This window comes from Excalfactoria chinensis, chromosome 2 (genome assembly GCF_039878825.1).
Source record: "Excalfactoria chinensis isolate bCotChi1 chromosome 2, bCotChi1.hap2, whole genome shotgun sequence".
NCBI classification, from domain to species: Eukaryota; Metazoa; Chordata; class Aves; order Galliformes; family Phasianidae; genus Excalfactoria; species Excalfactoria chinensis.
Window position 1 is genome coordinate 39,556,115 of NC_092826.1, and position 20,862 is coordinate 39,576,976.

A 20,862-nucleotide genomic window follows, 5' to 3' on the forward strand; every position below is an offset into this window, starting at 1 on the left:
AAAGGATGGCAGAAAACTAGGATTGCACTGAAACTGCGTGTTGTGAGACAAAAGAGCTGAATCCTTAAATGATGTTCCATTTTATGCCTAGGTATAGATGAACGAGCAGAAATTTTAAGACTGCGGAGGCGTTTCTTGAAGGACCAAGAGAAAGTCAGTCTGATTTATGCTAGAAAAGGTGTGGCTGAACAGAAAAGAGAAAAGGTTTGTCATTTAAGTTAATTTAAAACCTTGACTCTTGGTACCTTCTGCAGTTTTGTTCTTTATCTCTAGAAGTAATTGTATGAAGAAAGGGTAGGTGTAAGGTACTGGTTATTACTGTAAGAGCTTTAAGAGGTTTTATTTGACAATTGTCCTATTTTTGTGCTTAGATATATATGATAATACTTGACAGGAGGAAGAATAGAGCTAGATAACATTTCTGTTCTTCCCCTCAGTGTGCACAAAGTGATTTTATGTGATGGAATCCCTAGTTGCAAAGAGAGATGTTCCCAGTATCCTAGTATCCCAACCCTCTAAGGATGTCATCCCAAAAACTAGTAACTATGGAGTAAGAATACTCCACTGAAGTAGTCGGAGTAACCTATCCATTGCCTGAAGGTAAACTCAAAAATGTGATACAGCCAATGGGTTAATGTGAACTGTTGAGGACTTTTAATCTGAAGGAAGCTCAGTAAGTAATAAATATTTACTGAGTATTTATTAAATCTTGTTACTGTATGGGTTTCTTGGTTATTACCTATTCATGATTAGTTTAAATAGACTCTGTAGCAGTTTATCAAAGGTTCATGTGATGAAAATAGCGTGTATTATCATCCAAAAATCACAGCAGGTTAACAAGAGCAAAGTTACCCAGGACTGAGAGTTAGTTTTTGAGACATACTTGTAATTCTTTGCAGCTGCAGACAGCTGTGTAAGTTGAACCTGTGTCTGGAAGTACCACACAAACACCTATTTTTGTCAGTTTGTTTACTTGTAGACCAAAGTTCCCATTTCCTCCTACTCTGCAAGGGAAAGAACCCGTAAAGAAAAAACGATGTTCACTATGACAGTCCAAAAACAAATGAAAAAAATCTGCTGTTCCACACCAGAAGACTGGAGAACATAAACGTAGCCAAGACCCCTTACACTTTCCAAGAGATCTATTGCACCCAAACACATATGGATCTCGGTGCGTTCTGTTAGTGCCATACCTGATAGGTCAACAGGAAAAAAGGAGATCCTGAGCAAGAAAGTATTTGGAGATGGCTTTAGCAAAGCTCTGGTTTTTCTCTCAGGATATTTCTCTTAGAAGTTTTTTGAAAATCATCCCTTTCAGGCTGCAAAAAGAATTAAAAATAGCCAAGCTTTCTTTTCTTTCCCTCTTCCATTGTGTCAATGTATGCGTCCATCCACAGTCTGCTGGTTTAACTGGTAAAGGCAGGAGTTACAGGTAAAGTTCCAGGCTCTAAAATCACTGCTCGTTTCTTTTATAGCCTGTTCATGCTATGGAAAGAGGAAAAAAAAAAAAGAAAGATGGGTTTTATATGTATGTGTTAGTAATTCCTATTTAATTTAATTGTATTTCTTCAAGCCTCAGCAACAGGCGTGACAGCTTTTTAACCACTAGTTTATAACAGTTTAATTACAGTTTGGTTTAAGTTTTATGAGGAAGCTGTTCTTCCAGTCATTCTCCCTCCTTTCCCTTCCTATCCCACTGTGTGAAATAAAACAGTCACTTTAGCAACCTCATGTTACTTTGCTCATGTTTGGCCAGGCTCTGAGAGCCTTCATTTAATTGCGTGGTGTGACTCAGCTGGCAGGCAGTAATTCATTACACTGTAAAAGCTCACTGGCTTTCAATAGTAATTATGCTCTGTTAAAAAGAAAATATATAAATAAAATAAGCGCTTCGGTATTACGTTTATGGAAGCAGGAACTACAGGACATTAATATTATTAGAGGTTAATGGCTAAAGTAACTCTGTGGAAGAGGCTTTGGAGTTCTTAACTAAGATTATTTTGCATTTAACCATATTTCACCTTTAAAGAATTTGTTTAATAATTGTGGCAGGAGCTTATAAAACACTTCAAAAATACTCTTGGTTATGATGCTGTGTCCAGATACAGCTCTTTCTAATTCATATGACTTTTTTCTGTAACGTGAGCATTGCATTTCAGGAGATGAAATCTGAGCTGAAGATGAAGTCTGATGGCCAGGTTACTTTGTACAGAAGTTACCGTGTAGGAGACCTTCCTGACATCCAGATTGAACACTGCAGCCTCATTGCCCCTCTACAGGGCCTGGCCCAGGTCTGTCTGCTTTTCGAATGCCATTTTGGTACTTTGTGTTTTGGTAGGAGCAATGAAGTGCAGTTGAGCAGCTACCTTCAAAGTCGTTGTTCTGTTGTCAGCCACCATGATGTGCTTTCAAGGAGCCTGTTTTGAGGGACAGTGTTTCTCCTGCCCCTAGGCTGGTCAGTGATGAGAGGAGATGCCTTGCAGGTTGCCTCACCTGAGCAGTTGAACAAAGAGGATCTAAGATATCAACTGATGTTGCCTCTGAGTTCCTGGGCTTGAGAAACGAATGGTGGGTTTAGAGACATTATTGAGAAGGGACATCTCACTGTATAATGACAAATTGTCATTTTTGTTCTTTCACATGGCTGCAGTGCGGTGGTAAAAGTACAGGTGGAGTTTTGTGGATGGACTCGACTTAGATGAGTCAGTAAAGATGATACAATATTCCTTTTCTTTTCTGGGAGGAGCAGAAAGTATATGCTGAACTTACATTTTGCAATGTTTGGGAAGTCACAGTATTCCTGATTATCTCTGTATTTAATTTCTTCTGATGGTCTCTTATTTCTGTGTGAAGGGGGGAAGCAGTGCAGTCATGAGTTATATGGACATTAGATCAAGAGTTAGACCAGATTCCAGTCCTGTGGTAGACCAGTGTATGGGTTGCAAGTGTGTTTCTAGGTAGAGGAAATGCCTTTAAATCTCTGTTGGCACCATCTATGTGCATGTATCTCTCTCTCTCCACTAGTTCCTCCAATGTTTGGGGCTGGATTTTCTCACACATTGAATGGTTGGACTGGATGATCTTTTAGGTCTTTTCCAACCTTGGTGATTCTATGATTCTATGATCTTATGGATTTTTTGGTTTATTTTTCCTGAAGCCCACTCCACTGGCCATAAGATGATATTGAATGTATTATTCATGTAGCAGGGATTGTGAATATGTGAAAACTGTAAATTCTGCCCTGACCATCAACACTCTGGCACAAAACCTACAATGTCTTCCAGTTTATGGAGAAGAATTAAGATAGAGTTTGAATTTGTTGTACAGAAAGCCTGAAATAATTGCCAGTTTGGATGCTGGGCACACCAGAGCAATTTTTCCACTCCCAAACATTATCTATGTAAGATCGAGACTACAGGATGGTTCCTATTTCTTAATTTAATTATTACCCTACTGTGTCCAGCAAAGTGCAGTGACTGTATTGCTTTTCCTGTGATTTACAGAGAGATCCAACATTTGCCAAGCAACTTTTCAGCAGTTTGTTTGGTGGAATTTTTCATGAGTTGAAAAAATCTAAAATGCCCTCGGAGAAAAAAGTCATCATCCAGAAGCTGCTGAAGGACTTCAATCATTTCCTTAGTACAAGCGTTTCTTACTTCTCACCATTCATTGCATGCATCCAGGTAAATCTGAGTCTATGTCATGAATGTAATGCAATGTAAGATCTCTGTCTCAGTGTGTGGCAAAACCAGTGGTAGGTGTTACTGAAATCTGGGCCAAGGTGTACTTTACCCCTTCTTCAACTGTGAGGATAAACTGACATGGTTATGTAGATGTTGTGGTGCTAATATTTCTGTTTCTAGGAAGTGCTTTATTGAGGAATACTTTATATCTTGAGGGTAGCAGTAGCCGTCAGATTGGATTGTTTTTAGCATCTCTTGCTTAATTTTCAGCAGCCTTTTCAATTAGGTCTTCTAAGGTAGCTTTCCAGCAGTTTTCACTAATAAGAGAAGGACTTGTTTCTGCCAAAGACTGAGTGGGTGCACCACAGCTCCATCACTGCAAAGTAAACTCACACCTTTCTGCTTTGATTCTGTGTACTTTTGTGCTTCTGATGCTATGAGAATATGGTGGCTTGGAATAATTTGTGAACTTTGTATTCTACCCCAAGTTTTAGAGCTTAAAAAAGCTTGTCCAAGTGCTGTTACATAACAACTGCTGCTGCATTTAATGTTTTGTGTCATCTGTGTTGATCTTAGTGCTGTATCTATCAATCTTTTTGGTTTTGAGTGTAAAATAGTACTTTCCTCTTTCTGTTATGGAAATCTAAATACTCTGACATTAGATGTCTTTCATACTACAGGAGGAATATCTAGTTCAGACTAGCTTTTCAAATAGTGGCAAACTGCTTCCTAAGTACTTGTATTTACACATCTGAGAAAGTGTAATTTGTTGTTTACTTTCTTCTGTGCAGCTGCATAAAAGGTCAAATTCTGTGGGGATATTTCTGGGCTGTCTTGGTATTTTTTGAGCCAGCATCGCACAATAGCTATCTGTTAATATTCCCTTTTGCCATATTCCCTCGTTCCCATTATTTGTGTAGAACTGTGCTCTCTTATTACGCTCTTATTAAAAACGCTTTTGTGTGAGGCTCTGTTTTTTACCTGAATAGGTGGAAAATCAAAATTCAAAAAATAGGTAAGTTATCAGTCAAAAATGAGAACTTCGTAACAGTGCCAAGAGCATCTCATAGTCATCCCTGCTGAATCAAAAAGGAATGGCAGCACAAAGGCAAGGCTCAGCTTGTGTATTTGAGCATCCTGCATAACTGTGAGAGGAAGTCTTTCTCCAAATGTGGAACAAAGTTGATATTGTTTAGGAGAGAGGGCTGGGAAAGGAAGAAAGAGTGAGCACATGGTGTGGAGGTTGCCACTTTAGTTGGCTTGGCCAGTTGGAAGCAAAGTTTCTGCTTCCTGTATACATGCAGCATAATGTTGGCTTGTGTCAAAAAGGCTGCCTGCTTCACTGTGACTCCCTTGTGGCTGATTCACTTTTTGGACTTCTTGGTCAGATTAAAATCCCATCAGAAGAGTAACTTGATGATAACAGGAGCTGTTTCCATCTTCAGGGATAATCTTAGAGTTGCCTATGGAGCTCTGGGGTCAGGCTTTAGGAGAAATTAAAGAACAGCTGAAATACCGAGAAAGAGCCTAAACCCATGCCATAAGTTTATATGGACTCTGTAGAAATACCTAGCATCTGAAGGACATATAATTGTATATAAATACTTCAGCCATCAGGCTGACTTGGGTGTCATTCCTCCTTATCTTGAACATATGGTGCAGAAAAAGAGTCAGAAAGCTCTGTGTGAAGCAAAGAATGTTCTGTCTGCTTGTAGAAGATAAGCGGCGGTGCAGTCCCCTCCTTTGATGTGGGATGATGTCTGTAAATTTTGAGGGTATTCTCCAGATACACTCTGATATTTGCACAGTTCTTGCACTTTTCCTGTGCATACTTGATAAGGGGCTTTTAGTCTTACCTAAACACAGCTATTCTTGCTTTTTTTTTCTGGACTGTAGTTGGCATTGTGTCCCTGATATAACCCCTAAGAGCTGGCAGAGGAGGGATATCTGTGGTATATATGTGTCTTACGTAGGAATGTCTGAGGCGTGTAGTTGAAATTGCCCGAATAGCATTTGAAGCATATGCAGGCCCCTCATTGGGATCCACATGGTCTGTAACACAGGAAGCTACAAAAAGCTGTTCTTTGGCAAGAGACTCAGCAATGCAAAACGTGTAATGAATTTGCTGAAGCCAGATTCATATTCTGGCATTTCTGTGGCAGTTACCATTACGAAAGCAGTGTAGCTGAGTTGTTCTCACGGCCTCATGCTGCAGTTTCTCTGTAATGATTCTTCATTCTGTTTTCTCACACGTACCATCTTGCAAGAATCGAGCATTTGTTTTTCTCCTACATTTCTGTGCTGTTTCTGTAATGGAAGTTTTAATGCCTGTTCTTCCTGGTTGTAGGCTTTTCCAGTTTTAAGGTATTATTGCAACTTTCCTTTGGGCTTTAGGAGAAAAAAATATGGGGCTCTAATAAACTTATCTGTTACTTTATAGCCAATGCAGACAAAGATATTAATAATGATTTAAGTATTACAAAGAAACTTCAGGTTGCCAGGAAGGTTTATCCTTATAAAAGGGTTTTATTCTGTAGTTGAACTGATCTTCAAAAGGGTAAAGGTCTCAGAAATCCTGTCTTTAAATCAGGCAGATCAGATGAGCACCAATAAGTGAGTCTAATGAGAATCTTCAGGATGCTAAAATAGGATGTGTATGGCTAGGAAGCATTCGTCTTGGTTCATCAGTCATTGGTGGGTAGCAAGAATGCTCTGTGCAGTATGCTGTGGAAGGGTAGCAGCTGTATAGCAGGCATTGCACTATCAGCAAAAAGAGAGGAAGATTCAGACCCTGAATGTGTTCATTTCTCTCCTCTCTGCCACTTTCAGGTGTTTCTGTTTAGAGAATTGTCTGGAAGATCTGTCACGTGTTGCAGTTTGAAATGTATGTGTAGAGCAACTGTTCCTCATTACATCCAATTTCCTTTAGTGAGGGAGCTTCAGTCCTCACACTGGAGAGACAGGTGAAGTTCAGGGACTGTCCTAAGAGCAGCAACACAGCAAAAAAAATCACTCCCATTTATTTAGTTATTTATTTTTCAGAGTTGGGAGCTTCTGGAATATTTACTGCCTCTTTTCAGAGCTCACAGTGTAAGAAAGGGATAGATGGCTGGTCTGTGAAAGGTAGCTATCAGCATCGATACAGTATGAATTAGACCAGGTAGACAACTTGTTTTGTCTTACAGGAGATAAGTTACAAGCACAGAGAGCTGCTGGAGTTGGATTCAGCTAACGTGAGCACGAGCTGCCTTGCAAGCCTACAGCAGCCCGTAGGCATCCTTCTTCTGGAGCACGCCCTGATGGCGCTGTCCCCTGCAGAGGAGCCCCCGTCAAAGCGGATGCGCGGCAGGACAGAGCTCCCCCCAGATGTCGTCAAATGGCTCGAGCTTGCTAAGTAAATTCTTGCTTGTGATAAATTATTCCTGGTCAGGTCTGCCTTGTGAAGAGCTGCATCGTTGTAGCTCCTGGGATTTCTTCTTAGTCTTTTCCCTTTGTTAGAATTGAATGTGCTTTTAATTTCGCGTCAGTTAATTACTGTCTTTGTTAGAGCAGTTAGACTTAACAGATGTGCACCCCTAAAAACAAAAACAACACAATATCCTATCTTGCAATTGCAGGAGTTTCCAGTGTTCAGGTATACCCCTACAAGATGAAGTTTGTCTACTTATGGATGTGTTTATTGCATATGATATAAATTTATATGATTTGATGAAAGAAATATGATGCTGACTTGTAATATTTTTTAAAAAGTAATGTTATTGCTGATTGAATGGAGGTTTCCCTTCTCCCTATTGGTAGGCTTTACCGGTCTCTGGGAGATTATGATGTCCTTCGTGGTATTTTCAGTGGTAAGATTGGGACTAAGGACGTTACACGGCAAGCATTGCTGGCAGAAGCAAGGAGTGATTATGCTGAAGCTGCTAAATGTTACGACGAGGTAAAATGACAACAGGAATGTTTTTGTTTCCTAAGTCTTTCTCGTGGCTTAAAACTAAGAAGCCAAAACTGAACATTTTGACAATGAGCATATTGTTCAAAATGTCCTTGTGTTTTGTTTGATTGATGGTTAAGTCTGTAATGACGTGGGAACAGATGCCACAAGCAGTCACAACAGAGCAGAAAGCATGCTGCCCTTTAACGGATTGTTACAAAGCTTCGTATCTGTCCTTACCTCGTTGCAGCCTTCCAGTACCTAAAAGGAGCCTACAAACAGGAGGGGAGTCAACTCTTTGAAAGGGTAGATAATGGCAGGACAAGGGGAAGTGGTTTTAAGTTGAAGGAGGAAGGTTTAGGTTTAGGTTGGATGTCAGGGGAAAGCTCTTTACTACAAGAGTGGTGAGGTGCTGGAACAGGCTGCCCAGAGAGGTTGTGGATGCCCCATCCCTGGAGGTGTTCAGGGCCAGCTTGGATGGGGCCCTGGGCAGCCTGGTCTAGTATTACATGTGGATGTTGACGGCCCTGCCTCTGTGGCACAGGGGTTGGATCTTGATGATCCTTAAGGTCCCTTCCAATCCAAGCCATTCTATGATTCTTACCTAAGCAGACAAGTAAAACTCTATGAGCGTGCTACATCTCTGAGAGCAAACTGCCCGTGTTCATGGCAGATCTCAGTTACTGTGGGTACAAATGAAGAAGGAACCTTCCTTTCCCTTAAATTGATTCCCTATAGGCGCTCTCCAAAGAAGACTGGGAAGACGGGGAGCCAACTGAAGCAGAGAAAGACTTCTGGGAACTTGCATCTCTGGAATGCTATGACCACCTCACAGAATGGAAGTCTCTGGAGTATTGTGCTACCGTTAATATTGACAGTGGTAAACCTCCAGACCTGAACAAAACATGGAACGATCCATTTTATCAGGTGTTTACAAATTGTTTTAATATCGCATGATTATGTCTGCGCGGATGTTCTACGGTAATGTGACTGTGGTTGGAATTCAGTTGTGTAGTCTGGGTTACTTTAGTTATGGAAGTCTGCAGAGATGCTGATGCTAAATACTGGAAGCAGTTACTTCTGCTGTTTTTAGGATGTTTAATTTCAACCTAGAGTCTATGGCTGATCGCACAGCGCCAGGTTTAACTGCCACTGCTACTGTGACACTACCTGTATTACTTCTTCTATTGCACATCTTGAGTGTTAACAGATCGCTGATTCTGAGACTCGCAAAGTTTGCGGAATACTTCCTGAGCCTCAGAAAAGGCTGCAATCTGTTAGCAAATTGAGATGTATTTTCATGGAATTTAAGAAAACAGCTGAAAATGTTATCGTATATTTTACCTGCCACAGACAAGAAAAAGTTGATCATCTAATATTCAATGCCTAGAAATAAAGCCTACATTTTCACCTTCCAGGAGACGTATCTGCCCTATGTAATACGCAGTAAGTTGAAGCTACTGCTCAACGGGGAAAATGACCAGACTTTGCTGACTTTCATTGATGAGGCAATGAAGACAGAACAGAAGAAAGCTCTGATAGAAATGCATTACAGCCAAGAGCTTAGCCTCCTTTACATCCTGCAAGATGATTTTGACAGAGCCAAATATTACATTGGCAACGGCATGCAGATCTTCATGCAGGTAAGAATCACTGCTACTCTTGATGTGATTTGTCTGTATAACCTTAAGGAACAGTAAAACTTGTTGCTGCTGCTAGATTGTACTCTCAAGAAAAAAAAATGCCCAAGTGCAGTGAGATCTTGGTGCTTTCCAATCGTAAGACCAAATTTGCTTTGAGTTTGCTGCTTGCAATATTGAGAATTGAGCCAGACAGCGGAATGCATCCTCCGCTGTTCTCATTTGCTTTATTCTGCTGAGTTCATCTATTAGAAGTTTTTCAAAGTAATTGTGCAGAGAAACGGCAGTTTTACTTAATTCATCTTTTCAGAAGCTGATGTTGATCCCAGGACAATCTGAAAGCTGGAGTATGAAATTGGGAGGTTACAACTCCGGTCTGTTAGCAAGGTTTGATTAGACTGTGGGACTGTCCTAACGCAGGGGACAGAGAGTGCAGCTAGAATATGCTTCTATACTTGTTAAAAGCAGACTTCTTGTCAGGTTACACGTCTATTAAATAACTCACAAAAGACGTTGATTGTAGAGCATGTTCAGTAGTAGCATAAGATGAATAGTTTGCAGAGCATTCAATAGACACTGTTGTAAATTCTGTGCATGAAATCTCTTATCTTCTCCTTTGCCTTTCAGAGCTATTCCAGTATTGATACTTTGTTATATCAAAGTCGATTGAGCAAGCTGCAGTCTGTGCAAGCTTTGACAGAAATACAGGATTTCATCAATTTTATGACCAAAACAAGTAAATATATATTTTTAAGTTTATTTTGTTTCCGTTGTATTGAATAGTTCTGATTTTCTGAACTCATCATTTGTTTCCACGCTCCGAGGACTGAACTCTGGTTTGAGGGAGCAGGGGTCTGGAATTGCTTCATACTGTTGTCTTGACAGTAAGAACTACTGTAGTTGTCTAAGATAGGCTTCAAGGCAATTCAGTGTTCTTCTGCAAGGCTTTATTAGCCTAGCTGTTGTAATAAAAGTATCCCTTTAAATGAGGAAGTAACGAACTAAGGTTTTTGTAGGGGTTACTTCTGTAGCAAAGTGGTTAGCAGGGATAAAAGATGGATCAAATATGTCATTTATAGCTACTGTGGTTGGCATTAAATATAAATTCATGTATATGAATATAATTATATATTAAAGTTACCAAGCAGTTCCTCTCTATTCCAGCATACTTCCATATGGAAGGTAGCTACCGCTGGCGATTTGCAGTGACAGTTGTCCTTGATGTCAGTGTTGAATCTGCTGTGCTTCAGGAATTACCAGAAATACCAGCATGAAATAACACATTTAATGCAAATTCAGAAATGAAAGTGCGCTTTTGGGGGTTGAATATTACATTTTGTTTAGGTTTAGGCCTTTTTCATGCTGTTTGAATCTAGATACTTTTAAAGTATTGCATGTTGATTTCTAGGTAACTTAGCTTCACGGTCTAAATCCCTAAAGAGACTTCTCGGAACTTGGACAAGCAGATATCCAGATGCTAAAATGGATCCCATGAACATCTGGGATGATATCATTACAAATCGGTAAGATGAGATTTTCAGTGAGCTTTAATTCTGTGTGCCTGCTGACTTCCGAGAGATGCTTTTTCTACCACCGCTTGTTGATGTAGAGGGTGTCACAGATCCAGTGTATTCCTTTCCTTTTAAGTGATCTGAAGAGCTTTATAATGGTTTGCTTTTTGTAGGACTAACTTGTAGTGAAAAGGAGTTTCAGAAGCAGATGGAGGATAAACAATGTTTTGATGGGGAAACAAGTGTTACTTTAGGCATCTTTTTGCATCAGCAGCTACATACACTGTGCAAAAATGCTGATGAGAAGTCAAGCTGTCTCACTTCAGCAGCCCTTGAACACACCCGTATGGAGCTGAGTAGGTTAGCTGTATTTAGCTCAGTAAACCACCACCCAAAGGGCCCATCCATTATGGATAAAAATGCTTTTATTCTTCGTGGTCAGTGTCAGAGTTAGGGAGTGTGCAAGAGAAATGGAGCCCTGTCACACTGCATATTTCTGATGTTTGTAGGAGAGTTAATGACCACTGCCGTGATTGGAGCAGTGATCTGCTGCACAACTGATGCTAGAAAGAACAAAGGTTCTCTAGGGGCTGTTTTGGATTAGCTCCAAAGAAACCGGAATGTGTTTTCAAATCTGAACGTTTTCTGTTCTCTCCCTGGTATTCATCTCCATCCCAACCCAGTCTTCCTGTGCAGATTTAGTTTTTCAGTGTCTGTGGGGACAGCTTATTTAACAGCTCTTCTGATACCCTCTGGGCACCATAACTTACCGTCTCTGTGTCAGCAAAGCGTGGATATAGTAAGAGCTTACTTTAGTTAAATGGTAAGAAGAATACATGCTGTAGTGTACTGCTTCATCAAGTCTCAAAACGTTTATGCTCTGCATGGTTGCCAGTGTCTTAAATAGTTCTATGTGCTGTTAGAAAAACTTGGTCACAAATTAGTTAGAAAAGATGTGCCTTTATTCAGTGCCAAGGCTTGCTCCTGACTCCAGTAGTGACTGGATGAGAGAGAATGGCCTAAAGTTGCTCCAGAGGAGGATCAGGTTGGATATTAAGAAACATTTCTGCTCAGAAGGAGTGGTTGGGCAGTGGCACAGGCTGCCCAGGGAGGTGGTGGAGTCACCGTCCCTGGAGGTGATGGAAGAATGTGTAGATGTGGTACTGAGAGACATGAGTTAGTGGGGAAATGGTGGTGGTAGGTGGGTGGTTGGACTGGATTATCTTAGAGGTCTTTTCCAATTCTTGTGATTCTGTGGTTTTTCTCCTGCAGTAACAAGTCTACCTGATGAGAGATGCTATCGAGTTAGATTGGATTAATTGTGGAATAAAAAGGAGTTAGCACTGGTTCGTGGCAATTCTGTTCTCAGAAGCTGAGTACGGTCACTAGTCTTTTTTCTGCAGTGCAGATTTTAAAGTGCCTTCTTTACATGCCTCAACCTTGTATATACTGAATTGCAGCTTTGCATAAAAACACATCCTGGCACACTAATGTTGAGTTGGAACTGGAGTTACGGCTGGGCGAATCTGGGGGTTGTAGTTGTGCTTAAAAGAACAAACCAACAAAAAATCCCACTCTATTACAAATCTTTTTTAATACTTAATCTCATCGATTAAAGATCCTGGAATGTTCTCAGGGTCAACCTGTCCCTGGTTGTTACTTTGAGACTCTTTGTGGAGTACATTTATCCTTTACTAAATGTGATCGCTATAATTTGCCATTCCTTCTTAGCTTCTTTTTTTCTTACTGTCACAGTTTAATGCTTTTGGGTATATTTTCCCTTACCTGAATGCCAATGATTTGTACTCTTGTCATTGTGCAGGTGTTTCTTTCTTGACAAGCTTCAAGAGAAATTTCTCTGCGATCAGCCCAGTGTTAGTATGGAGGTGGATGAAGAAAGCGGTGTTGGAGACCAAATGGAAGTAGACCAACAGGATGAAGACATTCACTCAATGATTAGAAGCTGCAAATTTAACATGAAACTGAAGATGATAGAAAGTGCCAGGAAACAGGTGACTGTACTGTCTGCTAGCTTTTACTTTTGTGAGAAAACATGAGATGAAAACCTCCTAAGTCTACATTGCTTGTCTCTGCTTGATCCTGCTGTCCAGGTCATTTTGAAAGCTCAAGAAATTCATCTCTTTAGAGAGAGGAAAACAACAGATAAATGTTAATTAACAGTTTGATGATAATTTGTCATTATTGGAAATGTGCCTGAAGGCCCCTTTGATCCACAGATGGTTTCTGATGCTGAAGTGCAGATAAAGTATCTTCAGTCATTAATGGATAGGATGCTTGTTGCCAAACAGTATGCTCTCTTATTTACAAACGATCCCTTCTATACAAGAACACAAACCAAATTCAGATTGAATCAGTACCATTCATTTCAATCAAGAATATCAAGAATGGCAAAACATTTGGGATTTATTTTCATCGTGGTTTTCATTGATGTTGTGATTGGGTATTGGGGTTAGCATGTATATAAAAAGCTAAAGCTGACCAACCTGGAAATTTAGGTTTGGATCTGACTCTTACAATTACTTTGGCATTTCAAGCTGGAGATGAGACCAGTAATATTGAAGTCCAAGTCTCCCTGGTCTTCAGAGATCCTGCAGAAATCATGGAATCTTTAGAGTCAGAGGGGACCTCTGAGGGCCATCTAATCCAGCTGTTTTACAGTGTAAAGGAGCTCCACAACTAAATCAAGTTGCCCAGGGACTTATCCAGCCTTGCCTTGAAAGTCTCCAGGGATGGAACATCTACCACATCTTACCACAGCTTTGCTTATTTTAATGAAATTCTCCCATCTCTTAATCTGATTGCAGGAAGATTTTCTTTTCAGACGTGTTAACTGAAAATTCTGTCTTAATCCGAATACAGAACAGCTTCTCCGTTGCCAGGAAGCTTCTGAAGGACCTGCGCAGAGAGGCCAGAACGAGGGAGGACTGGCTGGTGAGGTGGAACTACGCCTATTGCCGCTTAGTGCATAGCTGCAGCCGGAGCCAGAGTTGTCCTGAACGAGTTCTCTCTGTGTTAAAAACCATCTCCCTGCTCGGTAACCCTCTTTGCTTTGCTTGGTTTATTGCACAAAGTTGCTTTGTCATCAAATTGCTGACTTTGTTTTTGAATTCCAACAGAAGATACCAAGTCAGACTACCTTAAAGAGAACATAATGGCCTTCCGAAACCAGAATCTTCTGCTGGGTACTACGTACCACATCATGGCTGATGCTCTTAGTCAGGATCCAAAATGCTTTGAGCAAATAGAGGAAGAAAAAGCTGGAAAAATATTGGAACTGTCAGGAGAAAGTTCTGCGAGTCCTGAGAAGGTAAAAAAAAAGAGGGCAGGGAGGGAAGATTTTTGGTGTTTCAATGTAGTATTGCTATGTAGGGAAGGATATGGATAGATATAGGGAATATCAAACCCTGCTGTTAGCACCGATATCTGCAGGAATAGCAGCTGCGGAGGTGGGAGCAGTCTGTGGCTGCTGTTCTGGCTGCTCTCTTAGTGTTCTGCATCACTGCAGCCATTTCAGCTGGGAGAACGTTCTTGCATTTCTCCATTCCTGTATTTTGTTTGGAGGAGAAAGACATTGTGTGTACCCATGTGACAGTGGTAGGAGAAAGATGAGAACACGAAACTCATGAATACTTCTAGTTCTGCTGGGTATTTCTGAGCTGCTTCTTGTTGTCAGACTATCTTATCTCCTAAAGAGATCTTTATAATACTGATAACAATGCTGCTATGCTTACTTTATCTGAGTAGTTCTAGTGATAAAGGGAGGAGGGTTTTGATTTTGAAACAGAACATGTGCCAGTCTTCTTTGCTTCTGTTGGAAAAGCGCACATTTGAAGATCATCACAGTGATGCACTGTGCTGCATCTCAGGTCGTACTGTGCTCTAGCACAGACCTGGTAGCATCCCTCTCCCCACCTAAAAAGCAAACTGCTTTATTTCAGACATGGCGTTTTTCAGTTGTTCCCACTCGTTCTCCACCTATTTGATATATTATTTAATGGCTGCAGTGCCCGAGGTTATTATGCTTGCTGGCAACGTGAGGATGTGCGCGTTTGATTTAAAACATTCATTTGTGAAGAGTCTTGTAAAATCCTTCATTACATGAGCTGCGTTAGAAAAGTATGATCGATATGATAAGTATATATTTATATATGTGTTTTTTTTCTGTTATGGTTAAATTTCAGATATTAGCAGGTCTGAACAAGAGAGCCTTTCAGTGTTTCAGCAGCGCTGCCAAGAAGTCTGAAGAGGAAGTGCAGTCCCTCTCCATGGAACACGTTGATGTGAAGGGAGTTATCGATGCGTATATGACTTTGGTTGGTTTCTGTGACCAACACCTGCGTAAGGAAGAAGGCGGCTCTTGTGGTTAGTTGGGGTTTCCTCTGAGCACAAGAAATGGATTTATCTCTGGTGCAAGAGCTTTTGTGATACCCAGGAGGAGATCTCCCTGAGCAATGCAGCTTGGGTTTGGATGAAACATATTGTCCTCCAGTCCATTGGTATTAGTAGTCCTACTGTTCTTCTTTTCCCCACTACAACTGCTAGCTTTGGTGCTAGTGAATCACTCATAATCTCCCTCTGAGATATATTTCGTATCCAGCAGATGCTTCCTTTATTCCTTCCCAGACCACACCACCAGTTCTGTATTTAAGGTAGGCTGGTTACCAGAGGTGATGCAGCTTCCCCATAAAGTTAATCCTTACCATCCCCATGTTGATGGTGTGCAACAGCTCAGATAGATGGGGAGGAGAACAAAGTAAAAATACAAAATGCACTGGAAGAAAACATGCTGAATAGTGGAGATGAACGTTGCAGGTGATCAAAGGCAGAAACAAGCGATGATGGTGTTTCTGATAACTTTTGTTTAACGTCTCTTGGCAGAAATTAATGCTGCAGATCTACAGCTATTCCCAGCTATTGTGGTGGAGAAAATGATAAAAGCTTTAAAACTGAACTCCAGAGAAGCCAGGTTGAGGTTTCCTCGACTGCTACAAATAGTTGAAAGATATCCAGCAGAGACGCTGGGTCTGGTGACACGAGAGGTGAGTTGCTTCCATTCTCTTGGCAGACAGTGTCGCTGTGAATGGAACTGGAAACGTGGGAGGTGGGGGTTGGATGGACAGAGGTTATGCTGGTGAATTCTGCTGCAAGTGAAGCAGATAAATTTTATCTCACCGTTGTTCCTTGTTCTTCTCTGGCTTGAGTATAATTAATATGGTCAGAAGCTTTTAAAACTTGAGTTTTTGTCAATGTACTGATTCCAAATACTGCTTTGAGAGCTGCTGGAAAAAAATGACTTGTTTTTTTCCTGAACCATCTAAGCGGGCTGATAAAGCTGGGTTGGATTAAGAGTGTTGTGTCTATAAGCTTTTCCCTTTGTGCAGGAAACAACTCGCTTCTTCACTTGTTTTGCACTTTTCCCATCTCTCTCTGTCCTGCTTCAATTCAAAGCTTTACTGCAGCTTCATCTCATTTGCATTTCCCACTTCCTCCCTTCATTTCCTGTTCCTATATTGTGGCTGTCATGTCCTGTCTTGGCTTGCCTGTGCTTTTAAGCCCATTTCATCTTGCTGGTGCTCAGAGTGCTTCCTCTGCCCTGTCAGAGTAAGTTGTGAGAGAGACAGAAATACGGCACAGTTGCCTACAGAAACCAAAAACATAGCAATCTCGGATGAAGTGGACACGGTGTGGCCACAGTGGAACTCCAGCGGTAAACCAGAACCTGACTCCTGGCCCAGCCAATAAACCTCACCCAGAAGGGAAGTTCTCTGTGTGTTTTTGTTCTCATTTCTTTTTTGGTGCAATCAATCCTGGCAGTCCATTAAACTTAAACTCCGTTAGAAAGGTAGGAAGCAATGAGGTGGGAAGAGGAGTCAGAATCCATCCTGTTATCATCACAAGCAACGTGAATGTAGTATTCATTTCAAAAGTGATATGAGCCTTTGCAATTGGACGTCTATGTAGTAGTAGCAGTAGTTATAGTAATGAAGCTCTGCTTCAGTGGGAGATGTTTTGTGAAGGTAACTGATGTTCTGCTTTATTTTTGTGTGTTTGTCAAGTTGGGACACAGCAGTTTTGGTCACGTTTGCTGTTTGGTATCCGTAAGGAAGACCAGCATTGAAAGCAGTGTCTGTTTTGCAGCTTTCTTCAGTTCCCTGCTGGCAGTTCATCGGTTGGATTAGCCAGATGATGGCACTCCTTGACAAGGATGAGGCAGTGGCTGTGCAGCACACTGTTGAGGAGATCGCAGATACCTACCCCCAGGCAATCATCTACCCGTTCATGATCAGCAGTGAGAGTTACTGCTTCAAAGACACCGCAGCAGGCTGTAAGAACAAGGAGTTCGTAGCAAGGTGAATCCACGATCGAGCAGCTCTTTGGTGTATTTTGGGTACAGATGTGGATGGGTTTATTTGTTTAAAGAAACTGTTTTCTTCAGGAAACATGAGAGAATCGTTAGGGGGCAGTCCCATGCACACTGTGCTTTGATTCAAAGGTACGGGGAAAATCAGTGCATGAACTCACTCAGCATTAGACACGCTCAGGTAGGCAGCCTGAATACTTTAGCAGTATTGAGTACATGGAGTGCCCAGACTGTGGGAAGTTAGAGGATTAGAAGCAGCTCCATTCTCCTGGTAGCTCTGTGTTAGTCAGAAGTTTCTTCTTCTTCCTTTTCCTGCTCCTGAGGCTGAAGGGAAATCTGTTGCATGATTACACTCCTGCTGCAGTAGACTTCACAGCAGTGACAGTCAGAGTCTATCAGGGATGGAGATGAAGCCGGATTGGACACTTTCTAACACCAGGAGAGAGAGCAGGGATGTTTGAACAGAATAAAGGCTCCCATCAGATTTCAGAGGTGGATGGTGAAATGGGAAACAGCTGCTGCTCTGTTGGTTTCTTCTTTGCTCATTCCGTGTGCAGCGTGGGCCTTCACACCCTACCTTACCCACCTTGCCATGCAGCAAAGCCTAAATTAATCCCCAGGCAAAAGTCAGCTGGTGTCACACAGTGCTGTAGAACCACTGCAATAATTTCAGTTGTCCCCTCTACCTTTTCTTAACTTCCTAATGCATTTGCTAAAGTTCTTAGCTTAAAACCGGAAGGGGAAAGGCTTCTGCTTCACAAACTTTGTTGCCCTGGAATCACTGTCACGACAGGTCTTGTTAATGCCAGTTCCTGTTGTAGGTGTGCTAACTGCTACCCCACCAAGCAGCAATTTTCCCATAGCAGGGTACTTAATTACAAAGAAATCAGGAGCTGCGCAGTGAGGCCAGCCAATAATTAACCCTTGTACAGCTCAGGAGAATTCTGAGTCCTCCTAATTCATGCCCACTCCTCCCCCTAGATAACATTACTCAGTTCTTGGATGTAGCAGCTGCAGTGTATCATGGCTTATCGGCAGGCTAGGTGATGGTAGTTTCTGCTGCATTGTGACGTGGTTCTTTCTTTTCAAGCATCAAGAACAAGTTGGACAGAGGAGGAGTAGTTCAAGATTTTATTCACTCCCTGGAACAGCTCTCTAATCCCGTCATGCTTTTTAAGGTAAAGTGTATTACTGTTTTTCCCCCCTTCCTTCCCCATGCTGTGCTTAGGAAAGAAAGGGCAGGGTGGAGATGCTACAGCTGCAGGAAGTGGTTCTCCTCATAAGGGGCTGGCACTGACGCTAGGGGGCTCTATGAGCTTTGCCTCACGCTGCTCCCCACTCCTGCTTTGCAGTCATCCTCCTCAGCTTTTCCCCCCTGGAGTCTTTGTGCTGCCCCACGGTCAGTCCTGCATCATTGTTGTCAGTCTGTTACAGAGTGAGCATTTATGTCCACCTCCACAGTTTCTGTCTGCTGGGGGGGATCCTTGTGCCCTTTGCTTGCTCTCTGCTGAGTGCCCCTGCACACATTGTGAACCTGCTGTGGCCAGAACTCTCTTATTTAGTGTTTGATCCCATTCCTGGCCCCATGGGGGCTTTCTTAGCTTGTACCAGACGCTGTGGTAGTCAACACTGTTATGTTAAAAATAGAGACATTTTTATCAGAAAGCGGAAGGAGAGGAGAATGTTTGCACAGGCTTTTCTTTGCTTATCTGGCTCTCAAAAGGCCTGTGAATTGACTGTTAGCACATACGGTAACCCAAATGCAATCTGAACGAATTACCAACCAGTTTTTGTCAGTACTCATCTGATTCCTTCTGCTTACAGGACTGGGCTGAGGATGTCAGAAATGAGCTGTTAAAAACTCAGAGGAATAAAATTAGACTTAAGGAGATGTATGAAGAAATGTACAAGAATTTGGGAGATGTGAAGGCTCCTGGCCTCGGACGGCTGAGGAAACAGTTTGTTCAGGTACGTGTGGTGACTGAATAGCATTAGCTCTGTGGTTCTGTAGAAGGCATTAGAAAGTCAAAGGAGAAGAACCAGATCACAGCTTCTACTTGTGCCACAGGACGAGATGAAGCAAGAGATGGAGTTTAGGACTTCAGGATTTCATTGTCAGGAGTTATGGAGCTGTTATGGCTCAACTTCCCCTCGTGACCGCCCCACAGGCTCTGTGGTCCTGCTGCAGACCCACAACTTCATAGAATCATAGAATCCTTAGAATTGGAAGAGATCTTTTAAGGCCATTTAGTCCAACTCTTCTGCAATGAACAGGGACACCACAGCTACATCAGGCTGCCCATGGCTCATCCAGACTTGCCTTGTGAGTCTCCAGGGATGGGGCATCAACCACATCCCAAGGCAACCTGTTCCAGTGCCTCACCACCCTACTGTAAAAAACTTTTTCCTTATATCCAACCTAAATCTCTCCTTTTTAAGCTTGAAGCCATTTCCCCTTGTTTGATCGCCACAGATCCTGCTAAAGAGTCTGTCCAAATCTTTCCTGGAGCTCCTTTTTAGATACTGAAAGGCTACTCTCGGGTCACCTCAGAACCTTCTCTTCCCCACGTTGAACAGTTCCAGCTCTTTCAGCCTGTCCTTGCTGGAGAGTTGTTCCGTACCTTGAATCATTTGGCCCTCCTCTGGATGCACTCCAACAGGACTTTGTCTCTCCCGTACTGAGGGTTCCACACCTGGATGCAGTATGCCAGATGAGGCCTCACCAGCACAGAGCAGAGGGGCAGGGTCTCCTCCTTCACCCTGCTGGCTGCACTTCTTTAAATGTGGCCCAGGATACAGTTGATTTTTCTGGTCTGTGAGGGCACATTGCTGGCTCAAGTCCAGCTTGCCATCTGCTAGCACCCCCAGGTCTTTATCAGCAAGGCTGCACAGAGTCCTTACATTCCTCGGCTTGTATTTGCAGTGAGGGATGCCTCAACCCCAGTACAAGACTTTGCATTTGTTGAATCATAGGCTATCCTTGGCCCATTGCTCAAGCCTGTCTAGATCCCTCTGGATGACGTCCCACTCCTCTGGTGTGTCGACTGCAGCCCACAGCTTGTCATCAGCAAACTTGCTGAGGGTGCACTCAACCCATTGTTGATGTCACTGATGAAGAGTATCGATCCCAGTACTGACCCTGGGGGACACCACTCATCACCATTCTCCATCCAGACACTGAACCATTGACCTCCACTTTCTGGACTCAATCCTGCAGCCAGTTTTTTGTCCATTGAACAGTCCACTCATCAAATCCATGTATTTCCAATTTGGAGACAAGGATGTTGTGGGGGATGTGTTAAAGGCCTTACTGAAGCTGAGAGAGGTGACATCAGTGGCTCTTGCCTTGTGCATTGATGCAGTGACCCCATCATAGAAGACCACTAGGCTGGTCAGGCAGGATTTGCCCTTGGTGAAGCCGTGCTGGCTCTCCCATATCACCTCCCTTCCTTCCATGTGCCTTAGCAAATCTTCCAGGAGAATCTGTTCCATGATCCACCCTGTCACAGAGGTGGGACCAACTGGTTGGTAGTTCCCAGGATTATCCTTTTTACCCTTCTTAAAAATGGATGTGACTTTTGCCTTTTTTTTTCGGGGACTTCACTTGCTTGCTACAGCTTTTCACATATCATTGAGAGTGGCTTGTGACCACATCAGCCAATTCCTTCAGGTCTCTGGGATGCATCTCATTGGGACCCATAGACTTGCGGATGTT

The 20,862-nt window shown here is 42.3% G+C and overlaps 1 protein-coding gene across 1 annotated transcript in view; it reads left to right on the top strand.

Moving 5' to 3' along the window:
• The window catches only part of PRKDC (protein kinase, DNA-activated, catalytic subunit), an 82,075-nt gene that overhangs the window by 51,081 nt on the left and 10,132 nt on the right, over positions 1 to 20,862 (top strand). The window contains exons 60-76 of the mRNA XM_072330288.1: positions 92 to 204; positions 2,160 to 2,291; positions 3,504 to 3,683; positions 6,869 to 7,077; positions 7,482 to 7,620; positions 8,353 to 8,541; positions 9,033 to 9,257; positions 9,882 to 9,990; positions 10,663 to 10,777; positions 12,588 to 12,777; positions 13,646 to 13,820; positions 13,903 to 14,093; positions 14,968 to 15,148; positions 15,665 to 15,825; positions 16,925 to 17,136; positions 18,238 to 18,325; positions 18,972 to 19,115. Of these exons, the coding sequence (XP_072186389.1) occupies positions 92 to 204; positions 2,160 to 2,291; positions 3,504 to 3,683; positions 6,869 to 7,077; positions 7,482 to 7,620; positions 8,353 to 8,541; positions 9,033 to 9,257; positions 9,882 to 9,990; positions 10,663 to 10,777; positions 12,588 to 12,777; positions 13,646 to 13,820; positions 13,903 to 14,093; positions 14,968 to 15,148; positions 15,665 to 15,825; positions 16,925 to 17,136; positions 18,238 to 18,325; positions 18,972 to 19,115 (2,753 nt within the window). The remainder of the gene's footprint in view (positions 1 to 91; positions 205 to 2,159; positions 2,292 to 3,503; positions 3,684 to 6,868; positions 7,078 to 7,481; positions 7,621 to 8,352; positions 8,542 to 9,032; positions 9,258 to 9,881; positions 9,991 to 10,662; positions 10,778 to 12,587; positions 12,778 to 13,645; positions 13,821 to 13,902; positions 14,094 to 14,967; positions 15,149 to 15,664; positions 15,826 to 16,924; positions 17,137 to 18,237; positions 18,326 to 18,971; positions 19,116 to 20,862) is intronic.